The sequence below is a fragment of the Chaetodon auriga genome, chromosome 11 (genome assembly GCF_051107435.1).
Source record: "Chaetodon auriga isolate fChaAug3 chromosome 11, fChaAug3.hap1, whole genome shotgun sequence".
Classification (NCBI taxonomy): domain Eukaryota; kingdom Metazoa; phylum Chordata; class Actinopteri; order Chaetodontiformes; family Chaetodontidae; genus Chaetodon; species Chaetodon auriga.
Window position 1 is genome coordinate 22,829,276 of NC_135084.1, and position 25,347 is coordinate 22,854,622.

The 25,347-nt window shown below is 42.3% G+C and overlaps 1 protein-coding gene across 1 annotated transcript in view; it reads right to left on the minus strand.

Annotated features, from left to right (window-relative positions):
- Positions 1–25,347, minus strand: part of LOC143328508 (contactin-associated protein-like 4) — a 57,266-nt gene that overhangs the window by 17,517 nt on the left and 14,402 nt on the right. Inside the window, exons 2-10 of the mRNA XM_076743685.1 lie at positions 24,219–24,329; positions 18,035–18,228; positions 14,756–14,903; positions 12,595–12,798; positions 5,148–5,323; positions 4,907–5,053; positions 3,167–3,434; positions 2,537–2,686; positions 2,278–2,449 (exon numbers count right to left, since the gene is read on the minus strand). Coding sequence (XP_076599800.1) covers positions 2,278–2,449; positions 2,537–2,686; positions 3,167–3,434; positions 4,907–5,053; positions 5,148–5,323; positions 12,595–12,798; positions 14,756–14,903; positions 18,035–18,228; positions 24,219–24,329 — 1,570 coding nt within the window. The remainder of the gene's footprint in view (positions 1–2,277; positions 2,450–2,536; positions 2,687–3,166; positions 3,435–4,906; positions 5,054–5,147; positions 5,324–12,594; positions 12,799–14,755; positions 14,904–18,034; positions 18,229–24,218; positions 24,330–25,347) is intronic.

The following is a 25,347-nucleotide window of genomic DNA, read 5'->3' on the forward strand; positions in this document are numbered from 1 at the left end:
GAGTTCAGTGAGAAATATTGCACTTTTTATTCCACTGCATTTATTTCACAAGTTCAGTTACTTGCTACAGTGGCTCTTTCATGCATTTTTCATTTAATTTGCAGTATATGACACAAAGACTTTGGCTGGACTGACTCTTCTTTCATTGTTGGTTTTATCTTCTGAAGGAATTTGTTAATAATAATGAAATGACAAAATTGCACCAGTCTTATCTTTAAGTTGCGAAAGGATAAGAAAGACAAGAGGAGTGAATCAGAAATGCTCCTCCTTTTGTTCTTCCACAGGAGCAGTCATGGTGCATTGAAGGAGTTTTCCAAGCGTGAATATGTGTAACTACATGTGTGTGAGGCAGCGTGAAGTGTGTGTATCCCTCCACCAATGACAGCTGAGGCTTCCTGTCATCCGCTGCAGCTGACTGGAACAAATCTCTGAATACGATGCTCACACACTCAGGTGAATATTACTTTTGTCCTCTGTGGACGTGACTTTAGAGGAGCCGCTTTCCTGTTGATCAGCAGCGTGTTTGTGGGAACTCTGCTGATTTCTCTGATTGGAAAATAATCCCGGTGTTATTATTTTCTCCTACAGCTTCATGTGAGCTTCGTCATGGGTTGCGGCATCCGAAATACACACAGTGAAACGTGTTTGTGTGCATTTTGCTGCTGTTAATTGCTTTCCCTCCCAGTGTCAGCCCAGTGTCAGGAGTGAGCTGGTGCAGCAAGCAAGCAAAACAGGGAAGAGAGGGAGAAAAAAAGGGTTGGGACATGGGAAACAGTGAGAGGAATGACGGAGATACTGTAAAGAGAGGGAGAAATCCAGGAAGGGGAATTAAGGTTGAGACACGGATCGAAGGAGGGGAAGGAGGGAGGGAGCGACAAAGGGGATTGAAGGCTGGGATGAATGGAGCTCAGCGGCGACTGCGTAAACATATTTGGAGGGGAAATGAGGTCAGCGAAACGTGACTGCAGAAAAAGAGAAAGAGAGAGGGAGAGCAGCATGTATTTTTAATCTTTCAGTCAGTTGGAAATTCACTGTTAGGAAAAGCCTTACTCAGCAGGCTTGTCAGAGGGTTAACGTTTGCTTTTTAGCACCAATTTCTTTGCTTTCCTTTTCTGTAGAAGTTAGTTGGGATGGAGGCAGGTGCAGGACTTTCCATAGACTCCACCTCTTTGTGCTTTTAATAAACGCTTTCTAAACTCAGCCAGTCCATTGTTGCCACACATTTCTGCAAATATGCATATCCTGCAACACGGAGTCCACTGTTAAATTCAGTGTGCATATGACTAACCGAGCGGCGCTTATTGCAGCAAAAGTGTAGGTTGGAGGGTTGGAGAAGTGAAAATCAATTCTTCAAGATGACATTTTATTGAAAGAAAAGCTGCTCAGAGGATAATGTGTTCGTCGTATGTCGGTGGGCAGTAATGATTTGGAAAGACGTCTAATGTTATGTTCTGAGAGAATGTGTTATTACTCACACACAACACAACATTAAACTGACACAGCGGAGCTTCATGTCACATTTTGTGCAATACAGAAAGAGGAAAGAGACATGTTAGTATTTAATGATATGGAAACGTCCAGATTATTGATTCTATCCAACGGTGTTAATGGTTATGCTGGTTCAACGGACTGTTAGCCTCGTACATATCTATCTCATAAAATGTGATATTGTCCATCAAAAGCAAGATATCTGGATTTTTTATGAAGTGTGTTTAACTTTAAGATGCAACACCAATCCAACTGCTTTCTATTGTTCCGTACATCTAAACTGTAAGAGTCAATCACAAACATACGCACACAGTTAAGCATTAAGAACAGAATTATAATGCAGAGCTGATTCATTTGCTGAGATGTGTTTAATCTCCATATCAGGAAATCTGGCGTGCCGGACCTGAGTTCTGCAGATTCTCGTGAAATGTGTGCTTCACTCACGGCAGGGTAATAATACTTTAAAACTGCTTTTCTCCATGGAGCATTGGAGTCCAGAGCACATGAAACAATCGGTGTCAGAAAGATGGTAAAAACGATCGTGATCATCTGGCAACAGCTATTTAAAAAGCAGGAGCAGAAAGCAAATTGCACCAAGTAAGAGATGTTTTTTCTAACCTGCAAAAACTGAAAAAAATATCCCAGAATTCTTCCAAACTCAATCATCCAGAGCCAAGCATCTCTAAATGTGTGTGTATGCATGTGTGTGTGTCCTGGATAGTGTATTAATAGACAGATAAATAGAGCTTGGATGAATGTTATCCAAAGAATGGTGCTTTTAGGTCTGACCTGTCGATGATGCCACACATGTCGATCTGCAGGTGACTGTAGTTTCCCATCAGCCTCTGCTGCACCATGATCAAGTCCACCGGTTGGCTGTCCACGGTCAGCAGACGCATGCAGCCCTGGAACGCCCTGAAGGGGTTCATGCACTCCTGGCTGCTCCCTTCAGCAGGGCAACCTGCACGGTCAGCCAACCAAACAAGGTGAAACCCCCCCGAACATGTCTGAATAATGCTTGTTTATGCTCTGCTTATCTCCCTCTTACCACCAAAGAAAAGATGACTTCCTGTTGTAACAGGAAACGAGGGGCTGGCGTGTGCAGAGGTTCCTTCATCTCCGTCCACGACGACGACCAGATGTCCCCGTCTGCAGATCAGCTCCACAGAGTGCCACTGACCGTCATTCAGAGCCGAACCTGAGGATGCCCACATGCACACAGATGCAGTTTACTGTACGCCAAGACACCGGCTTGATTTTAGCTTCATGAGGGGTAAGATCAGAATTTCAGTCGTTCATTTATCGATTCTCTGTGTTTGCTTCGTCTCGTGGGAAGGTCAGGGGTTGGGCTCAGCTACAAAACAACGCTGTTGAAACTGCTGAGGATTCAGTACGGGGCTCAATCACTCGACTACGTCTTTCTGATCATCAGGCTTATTGGCACTGACATTTTCACAGTTTTATATCGTGCCAAGTGTTCAGCTTCCAATAGACAAAAGACCAATAACATCATTCAGAATAAAGGCATTCCTGTTCACGCTGGGTTACATCACTAAGAATATGAGTCCATCCTTGCTCTGGTGTGAATTTTTGAAAGATATCTGGACCTTGATGAGTTTTAACTGCACACAAATGGAGAAAATGAGGGTTTAAGTTGGAGGTCTGGGGTCAGACTGACCTGCACTGAGCTCCAGCGGCGCTCTGCCGGACTTGTGGATCTGTAGGTGGAGCCTGGCTTTGCTTAGGTACAGCCAGACTGCGCCGTCTTGTTTCGGGAGTCCAAAGGTCAGCAGCAGCCCCGCCTTGTTCCACGTCCGAAACTGAAGCCCCACTGATGCGCCCACCAATGACGGCTCTGTCATCCCCGGCAGCCAGAGGAAGCTCTGGGGGCTTGTGAACGTCACAGCAACAAAAACGGGTTCAGCACAAGAAAAGGTCACATTACCCTGAGATAGGAGGAGAAGAGGAGCGGGGAAAGATACGGAGAGAGAGGAGTTATTACAGCAAAAGAGGGAAAACATGATAAGGCATGAATATGAATGCATTTCCAAGGCTGCGTGGCGGCGCACTGATGCACAGAGATCTCAACAGCAAGTCTCCTTAAAGAGCATGAGCTTATTACCATAATGATAATAGCCAGGCTTAGCCAAACTGAAGGCACCAATGTCACCCAACAGCTTTCTAAGGTCAGAGAGGAAGTGTGGGGGAGCAGCAGGGGTGAGAGACAGAAAAAGAGAGGAGGAGAGAGGCAGAAATGAAAGTGTGATTAAAGGACTGGGAGCTGCTGGTTGTCTCTGTATGCAGGCTCATGGTTTTGAGACGTAATTGCAGTAAGTCTGATGCCATCGCATCAACAGTGATGTGTTACATCCCAGGTTCCCGGCTGGGTTTCTATTTTCAGTGGAGTATGCAACACACGGACACTGGATCAAATCTAAAAGCTCTTTGTGGGTTAGTTAAGGCGATATACAGTAACGCAGACTCAGGAGGAGAATGCTGGAGAGATTCAGCCGAGCACACACATGCACACACACACACACACACACACACACACACACACACACACACACAGGCAGATACACACGAACATGCCGTCTCATTTACAGTGAAGGGGATGTAAGTGAGGAGGTGTTTGCCTCACTCCTTAAAATTTTAATAAGTGACTTTAAGAGAATTTTTTTTTAGAGACAAAGATTCAGAAATGATTCTGAAAGGGGCCATTCTGCACAAAGTGTACTTTTACTTTTATACTTTGACTTCAGTAAAACTTGACTTTTACTCATAACAGAATATGCACGACTCTATGCAAGTAAAAGGTCTGAGCACTTCGTCATCACTGTCCATGGCCGTAGTACAGGTGCTAAATATCCCAAACCATTCTTCATATTAGAAGCATTTCATTTCTGACCAAAATTATTAATTATGTCGCTTTACACGCCCTTAAATCCATCTCAGATTGGGACGCTGTGTAAAACATGAATAAAAATCCAATCATGTGTTCACAAAGTGGTGAGCCTCGCTCCATCCTCACTTGTGAACCACTGAACTTTTCCAGGATGCCCCTTTCATAGCAATCATGATACTCTCACCTGTTACCATTGAACCTGTTCACCTGTGGAATGTTCCAAACAGGTGTTTTTGGAGTCTGTCTACAGTACGCACATGGTAACATACACACACACACACACACACACACACACACACACACACACACACACAGACAGACACACACACACACACACACACACACACACACACAGACACACACACAGACACACACACACACACACACACACACACACACAGACAGACAGACACACACACACACACACACACACACACACACACAGACAGACACACACACACACACACACACACACACACACACTTTTCATTAGCACTTTGTGAGCCAGGCTACCTTCACAGTGACCCGCTGGTCCTTCTGTTTTGTGAGGTCCACCAGATTCACTCCATTGTAAAGAAGGTTTTCCAAACAGCCGTGGAAATTTCTGTGCGACCTGACTGACCTCGGCGAGTCGAGGCCCTGCTCCGCTCCCACACTCATCTGTCCAAAGAAAAACATGAGCGTACCACAAATACATCTAAAAAAAAAACCTAAATGTGAGCAGGTGTGACAGTTGCCACCGACACAAACACACCTGGTCATGGTCCCAGTGGGTGAATCTCGGTGGGATCTGCACCCACAGCGTGCTTTTATCCACGGTGAGGTTAAGGTGAGTGCTGTGATGCTCCACTGCGACGTGGTGCCAGTGCTGGTCGTCCAGCAGGCTGCCCACAGACACCACATGCTGGGTGTCGGGAGATGAGCTCCTGCCTGGAGGAGGAAGACAGAGAGAGATGGAGATGTGCCGATGGTATATTTAATTTATTTTTTAAATAAAAGGAAATAAGTTAGAGTGGATGTTTGAAAACTGATATTGATGGCAAATATTTACAGCTGCTGAATTGTCTTCCCTCTGGCTGCCAGCTCGTCTCTTTTGTTAATTCCTAATGTTTTATTCAAGGAGGGAATCCTGCTTCGATATCTTTGTATTTTCCACAGCACAGTAGGAAACGCAGCCTGTGTGTGCACCATATCCCAGTTTACTCCTCATGAACTGGCAGTCACACTTTTCTGTTGGGGATCACATCTCAGGACCAGAACCTGATCTACACCTACAACTGAGAAAGAACCGCAACAGGTAGCTGATTACACATAATTAACAGGAAAAGAAGCAGCGAAAGAGGTAGAGATGCATGAATAAATGACAAAGGAAATGCTGCTGGTTCTCTGCGCTCTGCCAACACTTCTGGGAGTGCCGAGTTTCTGCTGAGAGGAGGAGCTGAGCTGAATCCAAACGGTCATTAAATATGAATTAGATATTATTTGAAAGGAGACAACGTTGTCTGTGAGGGAAAAGAAGCAGAAGAAGAGTGAAGAAGACGGAGGCCGAGACAGAGTCAAATGCGTTCGGTCGTCAATTGTCATTGATCTGTCGGGCAGATACCTGGCAAAGCTGAGGCGAGAGAGCGTGAAGAAGACAGACAGAGGTAGAGGAGGAAGGAGTGAAGTGCACTTAATCACCAGCAGACAGATAATAGCACAAACAGGCAGAGGCAAGTGTTTCACTGCAGCCCTGTCACCAAGAATTCATGCTTTCACATTACTAAGTTGCAGCAGCAAATGCGTTTGCTTTGCCACAAAATGCTGATGAAAAGGTGCAACTGTATTTAATATGTTTTTAAACGTTACCAGCTCTTGCAATTCAATATCCGCTCATCGTAAACAATATTAAACACTCACACTATTCCGCTTATCTGAAGGTGGTGGTGATGTGCCAAGAAAGGCAGGGAAGAAGAAGGTAGCATGAAAACAATCCCCTCTTCTGATTTCTCAGTTTGTACATCCTCGATTCCTTTCCTCACCTCCTCTCCTCGCGTCTCGAGGAGAGAGGAGCCGAGGCAACGTGCATTTAAGAAAAAGAGACAGCCTGGCTTCAGAGCCGTCATTTTAAAGCTGTGTAAATTAAATATGACCTGTGGTAAAGCTGCAGTCTGTCTACAGTCTGCTGCTGGATTTCATGAGCTCTGTCAGATAAATACATCAGCGTTCATGATGACTTAGATGTTTAGTCTTAATTCAATTACAACAAGGCTTCATGTGACAAGAACATACAGATCTCATGCATTTGTATTTAACACTCACACACACATAACAATATGGTACATGGTTTTATATTCCAGCTGTGTGTCACACCTCTTTTATACATCACAGGTGCTGAAATGAACAAGTTTACACCTGTGCATCCTTGCTTGCCCTCTCCTCATTTGCATTTCAGGAACTGAGACCTCCTTCAAGACGACACTCTGCAAACGATTTCCAGGTCGCAGGCAGGACGACGGAGGAGAGAGGAGCCACAAAATATGGAAATGAGAAGAGCTCAGGTTCCAAAATGCAAAGCATTCAATGGATGCACACAATGCTTTTCAGTGAGTAACACTGAATGTAAACATAACCTTTGTTTGTTTACCTGAAAACAGCACAGCGCACCTTTAAAGAAGTTATAAAAATGAGGTTTTAATAAGGTGCAGGATAATTCTGCCTCAGCTTTACCAGCTTAGGTAATGTTTGTTAAGTCAAGTCCTTCATGTCTGCAGAAAAGTTTTGGGAGTTCTCCAGTGTGAGAGTCACTGGGGTGATCTTAATGTTCAGTGAGTATCCTCAGGGTTCAAGCAGCCCCTTCAAGGGATTTTCACAGGGAACTCTGTGAACTTCTCCTGTTTTTATGACCTGAGAAGTGGCCAAAAGTTCCTCAAAGCTGTTTTTACTTTTTGCAGCGTAGCTCTCTGTTAGATCATTCCAGACAGCTCCCCAAGGCAATATCACCTAATCATCATCTGTCTGCTTCTGCATTACGGCTCTTCACTCCGACTCCAAATCTAATTTTGTTGGAAGACACTGACAGGTCTTATCAGATGACAGCCTGCTGTAATTGTTTCAGCATTTTCATTTTATTCCGTTCGGCTTAAATGATTGAGACTGTGCACACACTCAGTCAACACAGGCGTAATGTGAAACCTCTGAACACGCTCACAACAAGAGTTTCAGGAGAAAAGTTCAGAAATCCTGTTTCAAGACTTTTCAAGAAGCCTGGAGAAAAAAGAAATAAAGAGTAAACATTGACTTCATTGATATTCCACTGCTGTTTGATGTATACAGGTATAGAAAATATGAGTTTAAACTTTCTATTATTGTAGGTGAGCTGTCAAATTGTCAAAAAAAAAAAAAAAAAAAAAGCCTCGGTGCTGCAGGAATCAAGCAGAGATTGTTGTTCTTGTTTCTTTCTTTTCATTTTTCCCTTTTCATTTCTATGACTGTGGCCGTCTACAAAATCAATCAGCAACACAAGACTTTAAAACGTCAGCAGCAGTCAGCGATCTCCGAACCCATCCAGTGTTTGAAGAAGTCACGTTGGACTTGACACTGAACGAGCGACTGAATTTGAGCCTCATAGTTTATGCATCTAATCAGCTTGTCATTGTGAGTCAAACGCGGCCTCTGGAGTCGGCTGTGGGCTGCAAAACGAGGCACAGCTGGGTCTCTCTGACATGAGCGCGTTGCTCCTCGGATGAAGGGCTAAGCGGTTTATTTACAACCCTGAACGCGACTGAGACACCTTCCTTTAAATCACTGTGGATAGAGAATGACATGCTAAGTCAATACAGCAGCATTGAGCACGACACACAGCCCACCGTTCACTGAGACGGCTGATCTGACAGACTGAATCCAGGATGAGTCATCGTCTGTTTGTGTACGAGCCACATTTCAGATATGTGTAAAACACAAGGACAGAATGTAATCAATTGCAACTGTGTTTAAGTTTTCTGAAGTGTTCCTGAGTCCATGTAGTAACATCCTTTATCCAATCATGTGTTCACAAAGCGGTGAGCCTCGCTCCATCCTCGCTTGTGAACGACTGAGCCTTTCCAGGATGCCCCTTTCATACGAATCAACCTGTTTGCCTGTGGAATGTTCCAAACAGGTGTTTTTGGAGCTTTCCACATCTTTCCCAGTCTTAAGTTGTCTTCAGAACAAGCAGATGTTTCATTTATGTTTTACAGTCCAGCTTCTTTGGAGCTGAGGTTAAAAAAAAAAAAAAAAAAAGCTCTCAGCGCTCAAGATTCTCTATTTTGTGCTGAGGATAAATCAAAGAACCCAATAAAATAAAATGGAGCCGGACCCGACCTGTGCTTTTGACACATATCTGGTGCTTACAGTCCCATCAGTCTGTTATTACATGATGGAGGCTCCGACAGCAACTGAACCTCCAGCCCTAGCTTTTTTAATGCGACCACAAGTCAATCTTCTCTATTTCAACGGCTTCTATCTGAAACTCTGAGCACCGCAGGCAGCTGCTGTCAACCCCTTCGGGAAGAATTTGAGAGTCTTCCTTCAGGTCATAAGTGAACCACACGATCTTTCACATTTAGACTGCATGCCATGATCCGACACGAAATGCTCTCTCTGTCAGTTTCTCTTGTATTCATACATGCACACATACAGCGTGCCATCTGTTTGCCTTCGTGCAAACAAATTTCCCATTTGGGAGCAAATTAATGTTTAATCTTGAAATGTAGCTTAAATAACAAACTGCAGCGCAAGGATTTAATTTGCGTATCACTGTACATTATTTATATCTAGCAAGCTTTTTCGTATTTTATAGGGAAAAGAAACACTCAGCTAAATCCCGTCTTCCTTTCTGAAAGCTTCTTTCTTTAACAAACAAAAGCGCAGCCAGAAGGCACAAGATCAGTGAAACCTCGCATATTTACTTTCGCAAAACATTCCTGTGGCAGGAAAAAAAGAAAAGAAGCTGAGCTTAATTATGAGCCAGTGAGCTACAGGACTATAAACATTTTGATGAATGTATAGCAGCGAGGAAATGGGATGCTTTTGGAGAGAGCGCATGAATTTTAATAAGCCAGTGTATTTATTCAAACAGTTTGGACGGCTCCGGGCAAACAGAGTGGAACTAAGTGTCTTCTGTTAAGTGCTGCTGAAGGCTGCTTAAGCTACACGGGGGAACAAAACGCTCATAATGTGGTGTTACAGCGGGGCGCAGACCAGTGCACAATAATGAGAATTTAATGCAGGTAAAGGTGCAAATGAGTTAATTAGTTGTTTTCAGAGTTAAAGTTTGTTAATTGTTTAAGGAGCACACAGAGGCCTTTAATTAAAGTGCCATGGAGCAAAGACCTGAACCAAACTGCTTCTGGGACGCAACACCGTGAAGACATGTAGAGCTGAGAGCATTTGTAAGACTGGAGGGACATTTAGCTGTGAAATCTGTTTCATTTTACAAAAATGACACATTTCAGGATGTTCAAGAAGCCAATCAGAGAAGCTTGAAAACATGCATTTGTCAGCATATTTAATGAATTAACATCGTAATTTCATGGGTCGGCGTATTCACAGCGCACCACAGAACATGTCACGTGTCACATTTTAAGCTTTCTGTGGGTCATTTAACGCTGTGTTTGTTTTATTGGTTTTGGACATGCAGGAGATGACACCATAGTCATGTGACCTTCATCATCATGGTAACAATAACAAACGTAGTTAATGTATGTGATGAAAGTTAAAGGCGTTAAGTAAGTTTACTTAAAGACGAAAGTTAAAATAAATCGTTGATTCTTGGTTTCACACGGATCACAAACACCACTCTCATTGGTGAAAGTCTTGTGTTTGTCTTGTGTTTGACTCATCCATCCACCCCACCTCTTCCACGCTTTCTCACTCTTTATTCTACGTCATCCGATTTTTTTAATATATAGTATTTGTGCCTAAAATGACACATAAAATGGTACACAGAAAGTGAAAAATGCACCTCAGACTTTGGCCTGTTATTCATACACCATCTGGTGTGAGACCAGAGTGGATTTAAAACTTAATCATAGCTGACACTTTCATGGTTTAGCCACCATTTACACCTGATATTAAAATACCATCTGTATCCAGAAATGTTATCCAGATAAGGAAAAACGCATGTTAACACAAGGTGGAAATGCAAATTGCCTTTGGTTCTTAAGTTGGCGTAAACACAGTCTGTATGGCGTGCTGCCGTCTGTAGGTTACACAACATAAAGATATTTGTTTTGAGCCAACAGAAATTCAGAGAACGAGCAAGGGAGAAGGCTGAAAGAGACAGGCCTCTAATTACTGATTATCTGTCTATTGTGAGGCGTAAAAGTGCCAAAAGTTGTGTTATTGAGCAGAGCTGCATGAAAAATGAAAGCAATATGACGAGAAATAAAGGATATACAGTGAAATAACTGTCCGTGCGTTACAATGGACTCATCTGTGCAGCTCATCTGCAGTTAATAAGGCATTTAAATTATCGAGCCACAGGCGAGGTACTGCAACACACCGGCACAAACAGGTGCAGTATTTCTTATACAAAGGAAGGAACAACTTCATGTATTACACCTGCCGAATTTACAACAAGGGACAAATAATTAGGATTTTTTCATAGACAGTGTTTGACAAAGTTTACAAAGTTTCTCCTGACTCATCAACTCACAAACCTCCATGATTTTTAAGGGAATCTGGGGCTGATTTCCCGCTCTCACATGACTTTTCTGGTTTTGGTTTTGCTCTGGAGTACAGAGATCTGATGTCAGTGAGGACAACAAGAACGCATTAAAACTACCAGGTGTAAAGACAAATGCCTGATAAGATCGTTTATACATAATTAATTATTCATTTATACAGATTGTATTTTAATACCAGATGTCAGTGGGGTCAGAGAGTTTGATGCAAAACAGCCACTAACAACTCACCATTTCACAAGTGTGCTGGCGACTTTAAAATCCTAAAATCCATCAGTGTGCAAGTTAAGCAGCAACAAAGTCTGCCTCTGACCTCGAATCAGAAACCAATCCAACTCCCCCAACCTGAGAAAAACCATGACAAAGCCTCATTTCTGTGCAACAGCAAAGAAGGAAGAGATACACAATTAACCTTGTTGTCACTCTTCCAAGATAGCGGCATGTCGTTCGTTACCATGAGAAATCAAAGGAGCGAAACCTTTGCACATCTATGGATGGACAGGCGTGTAGGATAAGAGCCGGGACACGGGAGAACAGAAGACTCCTGCACAATATCCTTTACACCTGCAATCAGAGAAATGTATTCATAGCAATGTTTTGGGAGACAGACCTTCATCAGGTTAGTTAAAGGTAATTTTTTTTTTTTTTTGCCTTGTCCTGACTGATCTCCTTCGTGCTGAATCTTCCAAATGAAGCCAAAAGAATATGTTCCACATCACACCCTCCACCACCAACCAAGCTCAGCAAGCAGAGAGCGGGGAGTGACGATGATAACTTCTCCCTCACAGCCACATAATAAACAGACGCCGAAGCTAGACGGCAGCCATCATATGCTACTGCTACACACCTCAGAGAATAGGAGAATATACTGTTTAATGAATTCAGATGCATAAATCCAATCCACCAACTGCACCAGCAGGCTAAGACCTTTAATTATGCATACTACAATCACAAAAGTAATATAGTGGTCTGCAAGGAGGACAATCTCTCATGACGCCGTTCGGCAGACGACTTCAGAATAGAAGTCATGAGCGTAGAAGCAGCATTAACTACAGCACATGTAGAGCTCAGCAGTTCAGATGCAACTGGAATGAAGAATAGCAAAGCAAGGAGACGCATAAATCCAGTGCTGGTGAATGGAAGTGTTTCTCTAATGCTTGAATGGAAAGTATTTCAAAGCTACGTGAATAAACAGCATGAAGGAATACACGTGCTAAACCACAACCACTAGAAGAAGGGCTCAGCCACCAGCAATTCAGTATTTCACCGCCAAAAAGTTTGAGAACTCAAAAGATACCTGACTTTTAGTATGACCCTGGAAATTGTCTTTCATTCAGCCCTAAATGCATGATCTACGGAAGACGGCATCCCGAGGGTCATTTCCTGAGACTTTGGAAAGCCCCCTCCACAGCTAAAGATGACATTATACACCTATTCGCACTGCAGATGATAAGATCAGATCATAACGTCGTGTGCGCAGGTGTCTGAGAGCTGTACCTTTTCTCAGCAGCAGGAGAAGCTTCCCTTTGTCCAACTCCAGGGTGAGGCTGTGCTCGCTCTGTCCCTCTGCGTGAAGCAGTATCCCAGAGTTCCTCAGGGCTTTAAAGTTCAGAGAGATGCTCTCCCTGCTCATCTGCCTCAGCCTGGGACTCAACCTGTAGAGGAGGCTGCTGCGGCCATCGAAGCTCACCACGTCAGAGTCTGAAAGCACAGCAAAACCAAGCATTAAACCCATGGACGTCCAAAAATGCAGCTAGAACTGAACATGGCCAAAATGCCAATCTATCTAGTCTAGCACTTTTTTTCTGCATCTTCAACTAATGAACAAAACAAATAAACAATTCTGGTTCCACTCTGACTAAATATCAATGAATAAAAACCTTTTATTGCCTTCACTGTTCATCCTTAATATGGGCTTGTCTTTCTATTATGTGTAAAAGAAGCACCAGAAAGCATAAATCATATAATTTGATTTTATTTGGTGGTGAACTTTCATGCTTATGTATCCATGAACACATTTTTAACAAACTAAAATCTAATATAACGAATGTCACAAATATTTTTTTGGTAGCATCATTTGTGTTATTATTTCCACTCCATGACCAAACATTGAAGGCCATGAACCAAATGCAGGTTTTCCCATAAGACAGCAGGCCGAGCGAGTGAGTGATCACGCACAAACAAAATGCAAACACGTCGCAGAGGAGCTAATGTTGTCGCTGTTGTCTGAGTATGAGGAGCAGATTATAGACAATGGAGCATCTGTCATGTCACTCTAAAGGCAATGATACGCTAACGTTGCCTGTCATGGTGCTGAGTGTCGCTGTGCCGCGAAGCTCACGCCTACAGTGCCGCTATCGAAGCATCAAATTAGAAATGTCAGCCGAGATGCATCAATTGTTGCATCCAGTGCATTTGAGCCTTTGTAGCTGACAGTGATGCTGGAAACACAACAAAGCCAAAATGTTCATTATTCAAAAGTAAAAGCCTCAAAGTTTTTTTTCTCATCCTTTTTAACCTTTTCTAATTAAAACCTATTTAATCAAACCGAACCAACAGCCGAACACGCGCTCTCCATACACTTGTTACTCATCAGAGGGTGATTCATTCTTGCACCAGGTTCACGAAAAACATCTTATTTTCATCACAGTTTCATGCGCTGTTGTTGTTTTACTCCCTCATGTTGTGATATCGCAATGCAATTTAATTTTGTTGCCTGTTTTATAAAAGTCAAAAAGTCATTTTTTCTCATTTTTCATTGCCTGCCTTTGTCTGCAGAGTTGGACTGGATTTGTTTTTTTTGTTTTTTTTTTGTTTTTCTTTATCTAACTAAGGATTTGCATGACAAGTCTGTGGAAATACCGTTTGGGGCCGAGGAAGAACTGATTAACTCTTCACACTGGCTTGACTTCTTACAGACAAATTACTTCTGCCTGCATTCATGTAACATAATGAAAGTTTCTCTGCCGAACTGCAGACAAACAATCACGTCATGGCTGTCCTTCCTCCTCTGCCCTCACTTCTCTTCTTCCCATGCTGTTTCTGTGTCTTTCTGCCCATTACTCACCTGTCCAGCAGGTAGGCTCCTGACGTTTGCCACATCTGGCTCATTCCTAACCAGCGCTGATTTGCTGCCTTCTTCCCATGTGCTCCTCATCTCCAATTAGCCTTGTGTGTGTATTTTACACATATAAGGTGTCTTTCCATCCATATTTATTACAAATCTGCACATTAAAACCTGAAATTTAACGCGCTGGAAGTTTGAAATAATAAACAAATATTGGAAAAAGGTTTTGCAATAAACAGCAGATGTAAAAACAATGACATTCTGGTACTTTCATAGGATCATGCTGCAGGTCACCCTCCGCTCCTTTGTGTGAGCCACAGCAGCTGATCAAAAATGCCAAAGGACACGGGTGGATGAGAGAAGGCAAATTGAAATAAAACACTGTGAATGCCATCTTAGATAATGGAAATGCCATGACGTGTCATGGTGCTTGACTGATTGTGTAATCCTGGTGGAGTCTAAACTACTTAAAACAGTGCAAAGTGTCATTTTTGCAGGATATAAACAAGAAGGTGTCAGTATTTGGTGCAGGAGTCCAGGCTTCTTTAGCGTATGTCTGTATGTGCAGAGTAAAAAAAAACCCAGACTGACTGTAAGGACATCCGTAGGTCTCCAGTCTGAGTCCAATCCGACCATTGGGATTCCAGTCCAGGGGGATCAGGCGGACGTAGCGAGCGATCACCGAGTGCTGGAGCTTGTGCTGGACCACGCTGTCTGCATTACTGTTACCTGGAAAAGCCTGGAAAAACACACCAACAGCAGTGAGTTAGCCTGTTTTCTGGCTGTCCATCCATGCACCTGTCCACCTTTCGCTTGTGTGTCACCTCAGAGATAACTGTGAAATTTCTCCCTCTGGATCTTAACTGCAGTCAAGCTTAGTGCTCTGTAAGTGAACATGTTCTTTCATCTTTGTATAGAAGCTGAAGGGCAATCCCCAAGGCCTCTGAGAGAAATGATACGTTTGATTTTCCTCTTAATGAGGGGAATATTGTGGAGATAGGGCCACGTTCCTGGTGAATGGTTCCTCAATCAGGTAGAAAATTAGATTTGTGAAGCACTAGTTGTAGTTTTATATCTTTTAGATGCTTTGGTAAACACTCGGTCTGTGGAGAATAACATTTATTAACCTGTGCAGTGCTAACACACTCCTTCTGCAATGTTGTTTCCTTTAAGCTTTATGTTGGACTTGATCTTAAGCCCTTTTATAAACTTTCTTTATAAACCATATAGATAACTTTAGTCTTTTCTCTTTTCAGATAGTTGTTCGGTGAGTAAACAGTATTTTGTCTGATTGTGCTCCAGCCTGAATCTTGATATCTTTGTGACTTGGTGTCTGTTCCTCTTTAATTATCTCTGCTTGTGATTTTTGTCTTGATTTTCTTCTCTCTTGGCTCCTTGCCATCTCAGTGTTTCACTTAAAACTGCGTTCCAGCTCTGAACGCTTTATCCGTTTTTTAATTTATATGCAAATACTGTAAACTCAACCTACAATTAAACTGCAGGATTTCAGCACTCTTAGAAAGTAAAGGGGCTGCAGGATGACTTAGTGGATGATGTCCTTCTTCAAATGGAGGACACCTACACAGCTGAAATGTCCTTGAACACACCACTAAATCCATAGAGTAGCTCCAGGCTGCTGGTCTCTGGCTGATCCTGACCTCTGACCTCCGTATGGAGGTGGGCAAGTAAAGAGTATTTCTGAACAGGATCAATCTCATGACTTTGACATTTCCACCTGATACTGTGCTGCTGTTTCTGAACAGAGTCCAGACCTCCACAAATGACAAATGAGGTGAACACACTTTATTTTATTCATTTTGTCATTCAACACCGGTTTGAGGGAAAGTCAGAGAGCAAAGCAGGGACAGAAAAGCTCTGATAAAACGGGATTTTAGAGTAAAAGAGGAATAATGTCAAAACTTGCTGGAGCCATTGACTACGGAAAGGGTTAAGAGACAACAGAAAGCATTAGAAAAGCTAAATCTTTGTAAACTGATTGAATAAGAAAAATGGAATATACATTAAGGAATATGTCAATGGTTTCACTTGTTATGTGCAGTAATAGCTCAAATTTATATCCTCTGAAGATTTATTTAAAATCTTACGTATTTCTGTTTTACAGAAATATGTATAACATTAAATACACATGACTAAATATTCATAAATCAAAGCAACTCGGCACATATTTTCCCCTCAGGATGACGCTCATTTACAGAATCTGCCTTCACCTGTTCTATAGGGAAATCTGTACTATCACTTTCTTAACCTCCATTAACACTGAAGGACGCCGTATCCCCTGATTAGGAGAGTATAGATCCCGAACACCATTTGCTCTTTCACACCTTTGCTGTGGATGTGAAGAGAGGAAGAGGAGGAGGAAATTAGAGAAAGAGAGAGCGTTACTCAGCCTCACAAACTCTGGCCTCTAAGCTTAAAAGAAAGAGAGGTCCTGCAGGAATTGTGACTGATGAAGCAGCTCAGCAGCCGACTCTGTTCCCCGAAAGCCATAATAAACTAGGCTGACTAATATGTGGAGCTTTGGAAGGACTTTTGAGACATGCCGCGGATTTATCCTGATTTATGCTGAGTGTGAAATCAACAAGCTTTTAAGCCGTGAGAAGCCCTCTTCTGGTCTGTCTCTCTGAAGGAGTCTTAGCCTGACATTAGCTTTACCCTCGCTGTGAGAGTCTTACCTCTCATCAACTTTAAATTGAAGCTGTTTGCCACAGCATCGCTGTAAATGGGAGAATTTTCTGTCGATACCAGGAGCTGCGAGGTAATGCTCGACTGCCTCTACCTGCTATCTAAGTATAATGTGGTTAACGCAGCAAGTGAGAGAGCCCGGAGGTGCAAAAACACACAGTCTCAAAAGGAAATGAGATGCTAATTCCACTAGATTTGGTACTTTTGAATAAACTGGAAGATTTTCCTTGAGATATAGCAGGCGAGGCATTCTGCACAGCGGCAGAGCTCATCTGGAGAGCTAAATGAAAGCTGGTTTTTCAATTAGGACAGACCATCTTCTCATAGTTAAGGGGGTTTAGTTTGCCAATCTGGTAAACCGAACTCATCATTAATAAAGGGAGAGAGATTAATGATGGTTATTAATGAGCGGTGCACCATGGGAAAGGTGGTGTTCAGCTTTTCATGCTGCTTGTTCTCTTCAGAAGTTGTTGTGCTGTGTGCAGCATGATGCTTTCAATGGAGCTGTGAACAAAGCTAATAATGCTAATGATCTGCAGAGCTGTACAATTGACTACACATTCTAATAATACTGCACAATACGATTATCCAACAGTATCACTTCAAATAGTTTCCTTCTGGTTGGTGTGTTGCAGTACTTTTTTTTTTTTTTCCATTTTCTGAGTCTGAACACTTTCACTGTTCCTTTGTTTATGGCCTGAAAATGAAAAAAACTGATCAATGCTTTGGCTGAGGATGTTGAACATCTGCACATAATATCAATTATCAACAGATTACATACAAAGTTATTTGTGTCATCCTTTAAAGGAACGTTATTATTGTAATAGGGACTTTTTTCCATTTTGACCTGTCGCAGTGGGAAAACAGGTGTAAATAATTAAATTAATTTATCCGCTTCGGTTTCGGGGTATTGTGCATTGCTGTCACACTGTCATTACTCACTGGAACGCTTGCGCTCACAATACAACAGAACCATTGTTAATGGTATTAATAACAATTAGTTAGCTGTGACACATCAAAATGCCTGCTGGGAAAAGGGCCTTTCGTCTGCTGGTTGTGTCTTGATGACTAATTGCAGACGCTTTCCTCCTAACACTGATAAATCAGTTCTACTGTTGATTGCATCACACAGAGCTGTCTGTACAGTTTTTAATATGATGCACTCACCCCTATACTGTCTTCCTGTCGATACTGTCTCCAGTTGTGTCCCGTGTCGCTGAACATCAGCAGGTAGGCCGTCAGCCAATCAGAGCTGCCATAGCGGCCCTGTGTGGCAACAGCAGTGATTTGCGTCCGCCCACCCAGGTCGACCTGCAGCCACTGATATCTGTCTGAACTCAGAGGAGACCAACCTCCAGCTCCTGGAGGGAGAGAGAAACACCTTTGTATCACCCAAAAAATGTGACAGAAAAATCACATTTGGGTTCTTTTTAAAAAGCAGAATGAAAAACACTGATAGGAACATTAATTGCGGGACACTTTTCACATGAAAGAGTGCTGGAAAATCAAAGGGGAATAAGATTAATTAAACACATCAACTGAGACTCATGAAAAGATGTGCACTGCTGAATTCTTTAAATACTGTCACTGCACTAACAAGAACAAAAAGTTTTCAAACAAATGCAAATGCAGAGTGTTCAGCTGTTTCTTAAAAGAAGCCCAAACTTATTTCATCACACACAAACTTTTCCGTAGTCTAAAAGCTCAAATGCTTTTTCCTGTGATGTTTAATTTGGAGCAGTCAAAAGAGTTTAATCTGCAGTTTAAGGACTCTTCTGTGCATAATGCAAGCTGCAGCTGAGGCGTTCGTGGTCAACTCTGCAAGCCTTATACAATATTAAAGTGGCCAGTCCACAGCAGATGTTCATATATATTCTGAGTAACAGGGCAGAGGACCATGAGCTTTAGACACATTAAATAATTAAAACGCCAAAAGGTGTGTGTGTGCTTGTGTGCACAAGTGAAAGTGCTGAGTCATACCAAACATTTGTCACTGTCAGAACATCATATGGACGGATTTTGCATGCGTCTGGACTACTTTTATGAGGACTTTCATGACACAGTGTGTTCCCTTGACCCTTGACCCATTTCAGCCCTCCTCATTAAGTCCATCTTTTTCCATTGGCTCTCCCAAACTTCAGCCATGACTCAGGTGCTATGGAGTAGAGGTGGAGCAATCGACACGCTGAGTCGACTCTGGCCAGGACATTTTGTTAACAGACCAAAGCTGAGGTCAGACTCAGGCTCATCTAACTTCCCTCATTGTGCCCATAAACTGTCTGCACAGAGCACATTGAGGATGTTATATGGATTTTATTCATGTGTATCATATGTGACAGTTCAGTTGACCTGATCGTTGGTGGCACTGGTCTTTACATTAAGGCCTATAATAGTTTTACCTCTTAGTAGCGCGTGAGTGTTTTTGTATCAGTGACAGCTGAATGTGATAATGGTGCTGTTCTCAAGCTTGTCAGACTGGGCTTAAACACCACGGACCAGTGCCAGACCAGGGCTGGAGTCTTGTCCCTGGACAGGCTCTGCTATGGAGGAGTGCTTTTACAAGTGGGTCCCCACTTTGTTTCATGTAGGATACACATGCACACACTTAGCAATTTGAATTATTAAAAAAAGGAAATGCATCTCAAGGACACAAAGTTATTTTGGTGAAAAACAGTGAATGTGAAAGTAAATGTGTTTGTTTACAAGAAAACTCCACCACAGGGAACCTCTAACAATCTCCTTTTAGGAGATTCAACAAGCCCTGCAGCTTCCTCTGAGCATCTTATCCCACTGATCAATGCTTTGCTCATCATTAGCTCTCCCCATTTGTTAACCATTTCCGCTTGAATGCCTAACACCAGCATTTTCTCCCAGGAGCACCTCTGGATCTAATCCCCATGACCACCTTTGCCCTTCACCTCCACCAACATTAGCGATGCCATTATTCTCCCCTTTCTGTGGGGGAGAGAGTGTCGGGCAAAACCGGGAAAGCCAGAAGGAAACAATAAATTAACCCTAAAACCAAGACTTAATCAAAAGAAATGCTCCTCATAACGATGTAAGAACAGGAAAAAGTCCACCATGAAACCATTTTCTATTGTTATACAGCAGTCAGTCACAACCAGCCATAATTCACACTGATATTAAACAGGCATGCGCTTTTAGTTTAACAAAAGAAATCATTGTATTTTAAAAAAAGATGACTGCTGCTCACTTGTGGGTGACTTTGCAGACAAATCTCTCATTAATAGTGACAACCACAGAGCGTATCAGTGTCTTCCTTTTGTCACTACAATTCCTTTGGCAGTGACAGCCATAGATTGGAGAAATGTATTGATGTCAGTAACAAAGCTCTTTTGAGTCGGGGCTCCGTGCCAGTTGAGCCACTTGGTTATCAGCAGAGTTTGGGCGAGGGCCTTCAGGAAAAAGGAGGAAAATGGCTCAATGCTTGAATCTTCTCAAAGCAGCGAGAAGTTTCAAAACTTCTCCAGGATGCACATTAGAGGAATCAGACCCCAGTTTCCAGTGGAAAAACTTGATCGACTTTCCAGAGATGTCTGGAAGTTTTTTGCAACATGTCATTAGAGGCATCGCTTCTCCACCCAACTTGGATGTGCAGCTACAGCACTGCCAGAAATTAGTGTTTTGAAACCAGTATCAAGGCTTTACCCAAGAATCTCTCTGCTCAGGATGAAATGTCCTCTGCAAATTCTGAACAGTTAGGAACTGGCACTTTAGAAGTCTTCATGATGTGATTGATGATGTCTGGGCATCAACCATTCCAGGAGAGGAGGCTGGAACACAGTGCTGGTCAAGCTGACAGCTCCAGCAACAGATAGCTAATAAAAAGTCCCTTTGGCTGCTTTTTGGACGGAGAGGAAGAGACGAGACTGAAGCAGACAGCCCGGCAGTATCACAGTATGAGCTCTACAGGACATCCAGCACGGACAATAAGTTTGTATGCAGATATAAATCATTAAGGGTTTGATTAGCAAGTATACTAAGACACGTTTGACAGTGTATATGATTACTGCATTGACTACATTTGTAGTTCATGCCTCGTGGCACTTTTGGTACAAGACAGGACGAGGCTTGTTTTCAGTGCTCCACATGTTCAGCCTCATCTAATGTGTCCTACAGAAACGCCTGTCGTTGATATGGAACTGCCAGATTTAATATTGTAACTAATATTTGGCCATTTATTTGTATTTTTCAGGAGAAAAGACCGGGAGAAAAAGTGTGAGTTCATTAATTGATTTGATCTATAATGGAGACATGAAGCAGGGAGATCACAAACAGCGGCAGACAAGATTGCATGGTGAAACCGAGGCGTGTAGGGGACCAGTCTAAACGTCGACGGTGTCATTACTCTGTAGCCAATCAACATTTACTTCATAATGATACGTTAAAGCAAAGGAACTTGTCATTTGCCAGTCTGAATGACAGGCGACAGGCAGCGTTGGAGCAGAAGCAGCAATTTTGATCAATGGCGGTTCATTTTATTTAAAGGCGCCGTGATTAAAGCTTTTTTCACATTCTTCTGATGATGGCAGGTTTTTGTGGGAAAAAGAGGAAATCCTGCTGCAGTCTGTGTGTCGCTTTCAGCCCATTCACTCCCAGTGAAATTCTAAAATCCTAAATAGAGGCTTTAATTTATAAGTCAAACAAGATACGAGTCACGCTGTAAAAATAGCCTTGTTTAAATGAGGTTTTCATAATGGGAAAACATGCATCTTCTGTTCCATAGGCTTTGAATGAGTAATCAGTGACTGATCGAGGATGTGGCTGACGACCAGTTGAGGAATTGGGGTAAAAAGTGCATTAATAACATTACTCTTTCCTCAATGAATGCACAGGTTAACAGTTCAACAAGACTGAGTTTTGAGGAAGCAAAAATAGCTCAGTGTTTCTCTTCAGCTGAGCTGTGTGTTGCCTCTAAGACTCTCTGCTCATTTTGCTGGTAAATTAACTCAGAATGAGGCAGCTCCTCGGAGGATGACTATAGAGGATGAGGAGCGTTAGCAGCAGCTGGAGGAGACGGACCCGAGCAGGGGTTCGTAATTTAGCCAATGATTTCTACGGAGAACAGCTGGGAATGTGGAATTAAAGCAGTTTTCTTTTTTACATCTGAAGCGTGTGCTGTTACCCTCAAAACTGAATAAGATTTATTGATCAGTCTAATTTAGTTCTAAACGCTAATTTGATTCAATTCTCAGGCTGGGAATTAATAACGAAATGTAACCTGCGAGTTGTTATTCTTAGCAAAAATAAATAAATAAATAAAATAATTGAAAAGGAAGAGCTAATGAGCCAAATTATCACCAACACTGAACAGAATAAACTGCACGATTGCAGGATTTGTATATTACTTATTTACGCACATTTAAAATTTATAGCACATTGTGTGCATCTTTAAGTGATTTCATGTATATGAACAAAACAATAATTATTACGTGGTTACATTTACCAGCATCTTTATTTTCTTTGTTTGGTGTCAGATGAAAAATATAAAAATCATAACATGTCTGCACTGTCCTTCCTTTCAGTCTCCATTACTTCTTCATCTCGTTGCTTCTCTCGTTCTCCTGTGCAGATAAATAACTTATGTTTTGCCATTCGGATGCGTGTCATCGTCCTTTAGAAGCATCTGATTCTCCTTAACGCAGATCAAACTCGGATCGGTAAACAGACAGAGTGGGCCGACTGAAGTGAAGGAACACAGCGGGTGTGTTTGCTCACAGCTTTTGCCATCAAACACACCATGGAAACGGCAACCTGCAGGCTGTGCTTCCTGCAGTCTCCCAGGTGGTGAAAATCATTCAGATCCTCTGTTGTGTCGAAGACAAAGATATCACAGCGCTTCCATCGGATTCTTGTTTCTGGTACGAATGTAAATCAGCCAACTCTGAGGTGTGTTTCCTCAAAGCCTCGGCACATATGTTTTCTTATTCATCTTTCTTTTCAGTTGGTGATACGTAAACCTTTTGCAAAGTGTGTGATTCACTTATCTAAATCACATGCAACATATATACAGAAAGGAGCCAATGGCTGCTCCACTCTTTGGCCTTATCTGTCTGTATGTTTGTCCGTCATTCACCCCGTGGTCTCTGTCACTTTGTGTGAGTCCAGCTGAGACTTGTCTTTGATGTTGTGTGCTGTGTGTCCTGCAGGGAGTTGAATCATGAGGTGAGCAGTGCTGCTGCAACACATCAGAACAGAAACAAAGGGGAGCCTCCTTTTACATCTTATTTTATCTGCACAACTGGTTAAAACACTGGGGGCAAAAAAAAGAGAGAGAGCGAGAAGAAAAGAAGTCAAGAAAGCAGCGATAAGTTATTGATGTTAAACTGATGAATTTTAGATGTGAATACTGGGGAGCATAGCCGGGGAATCGTTGAAATCACACTGTGGTCGCGCTGACATGTTACAGGCCTGGAACAGTAACAAGCAGTCTCTCGATGATCAGTCAAATATTATTATGTCGTGCTAGTCCCTTATTGACCTCGATATAGAAATTTACCTTCAGTATAGTCTCGTTTACAGTGTATGCAATTGGTTTAGAAATGAAAATCTGGCTGAACAGCTACCATGGAGGTCTGTCTGGGCTATGAATGAGCACAACTCCCAACTGCAGTGGTGAAGTATCTAAAAGTTGTGTCTGGTGCATAAATCTATATACATATAATCAATAAATATGGAGAAGATAAAGATGGAAAAGAGCAGCTCTAAGCAAACAAGCACCCAGATCCTTCATAGGGGGCAAAATGACTCCAGAGCAAACACAGAGACAAAACCCTGATACTCATTTGGGATTACCACGTGCTAAAGGCTAACCCGCTAGCAAACAACCGCTTACTTACATATCCAGTAGACATGATGCTTCATGGGCACTACACTGGAATATTATGAAAAGATTCACTTGACTTAAAGCTCTTTTCACAGAGAAAAATATCAGTATTTCTTCAGCTGTTTCTTCATCCGCTGCTTGGTTATTGTTTTTCTATGTAGTTTTATGCTAAGAGGGTAGAGTAGCATTTAGAGGGCATGTCTAAGCCTGGTTTCTGGTGAGACTACCGCTGTGTGTGGGCTGCAGAAAATAAAGCAAGCAAGCAACCACAGTACAATACCATAAAAGCAAAGTTACTAGCTGCATAGAGCTGCAGACGTCCAGTTAACCTGGTATTGAATGGATCTCAGGCAGCGAGATCTCAAGTGATCTCGTGAATTCAGCTGCCTCACAAGGTCAGGGAGAGCCCCCCCCTCCACAGAGAATGTGCTTTGTGTTGTACAATACTCCACCACACAGATTTAATGACCAAAAAAAAAAAGAAAAAAAACATGAGAGACTCACCTTCTCTGCGGTTCAGCTTAGCAAAGCCCGGCCCATGGCTGCCAGACAACTGTGAGGAGCTTCTGAAGGACGATGGCAGCAGATTGGAGACCAGCGGACTGTGACAAACCTCTGTGAATCACAGAAGGAACAGGCGGTTTTAAATCATGAAGGAATTCACAGGGAACAAGTTACTGCTGACCGTGAACTGTTGTGGATCTTTCTTCCACCTTCACAATAAGAATGCCCTCCTCGACTTCAGTGCTGAAAATGTCTCTAAGATTTATGGGGCCTAATCGTCGATTATTAGGCCTTAAATCAACCCTGTGTAAACAGCTTTCAGATGCTAATGAGATCCTGCTCAATAAAAAATACATTGTGTCCTATCTGCCTTACAGAGCAGACACATTAATGAGACAAACTGGCCATTGGCGTGGTCAGAGGAGGCTTTTCATACCATACACACTCTGATGGTCACGGCCGCACATTTTATATTTTGGTGAGCAAAAGTTTATGGTCAGCTCATACTTATAGGCTACACAGAAACATATGCATTTATGAGCCTTCATGTTTGATTCAGTAGCTTAAAATAGTTATTTTTCAGTGTAATAAACTGCACTGTAAACTTAAGTGACCCCGTGTGAGTCAACCCTGTGTTAATGGATGTTTCCTCTGTCCCTGAGAGCCAAACATCTCTTAGAGCTGAGATATCTCTCAGTGAGATTATATTAATGAAGGATCTTGAACTGTCTTTACTTTGTTTAGTCGAGATGTAATCAGACTTGGCCCTGGCACTGTGATATTGGATTTCTGCCCGTTAAGGTAACTTACACAGAGAGTTTGACTTTGGTCTCTCTTTCATTAGACTTTGATTTAACTGCCTTTTGTTCATCGTTGTGTGCTAATTTGTTAGTGCTATAATAACTTAGCCATGCACACTAATGTTAAAATGGTTATTAAAACATTTATCACTGGGTCAATGAAAACCTGACATAGTAGCCATGTGTAAAGAAGGGAGCTCATGAAAATTAGTAAAAGCTTGAGTGCAAAGATGCAGTTCTGAGATTTTATTTAATATGTGAAAATCCAGCTCTGAAGGCTCCAAATCAACATCTGTGCACTTCATGATCGATGTGCGGCAACAACTCTG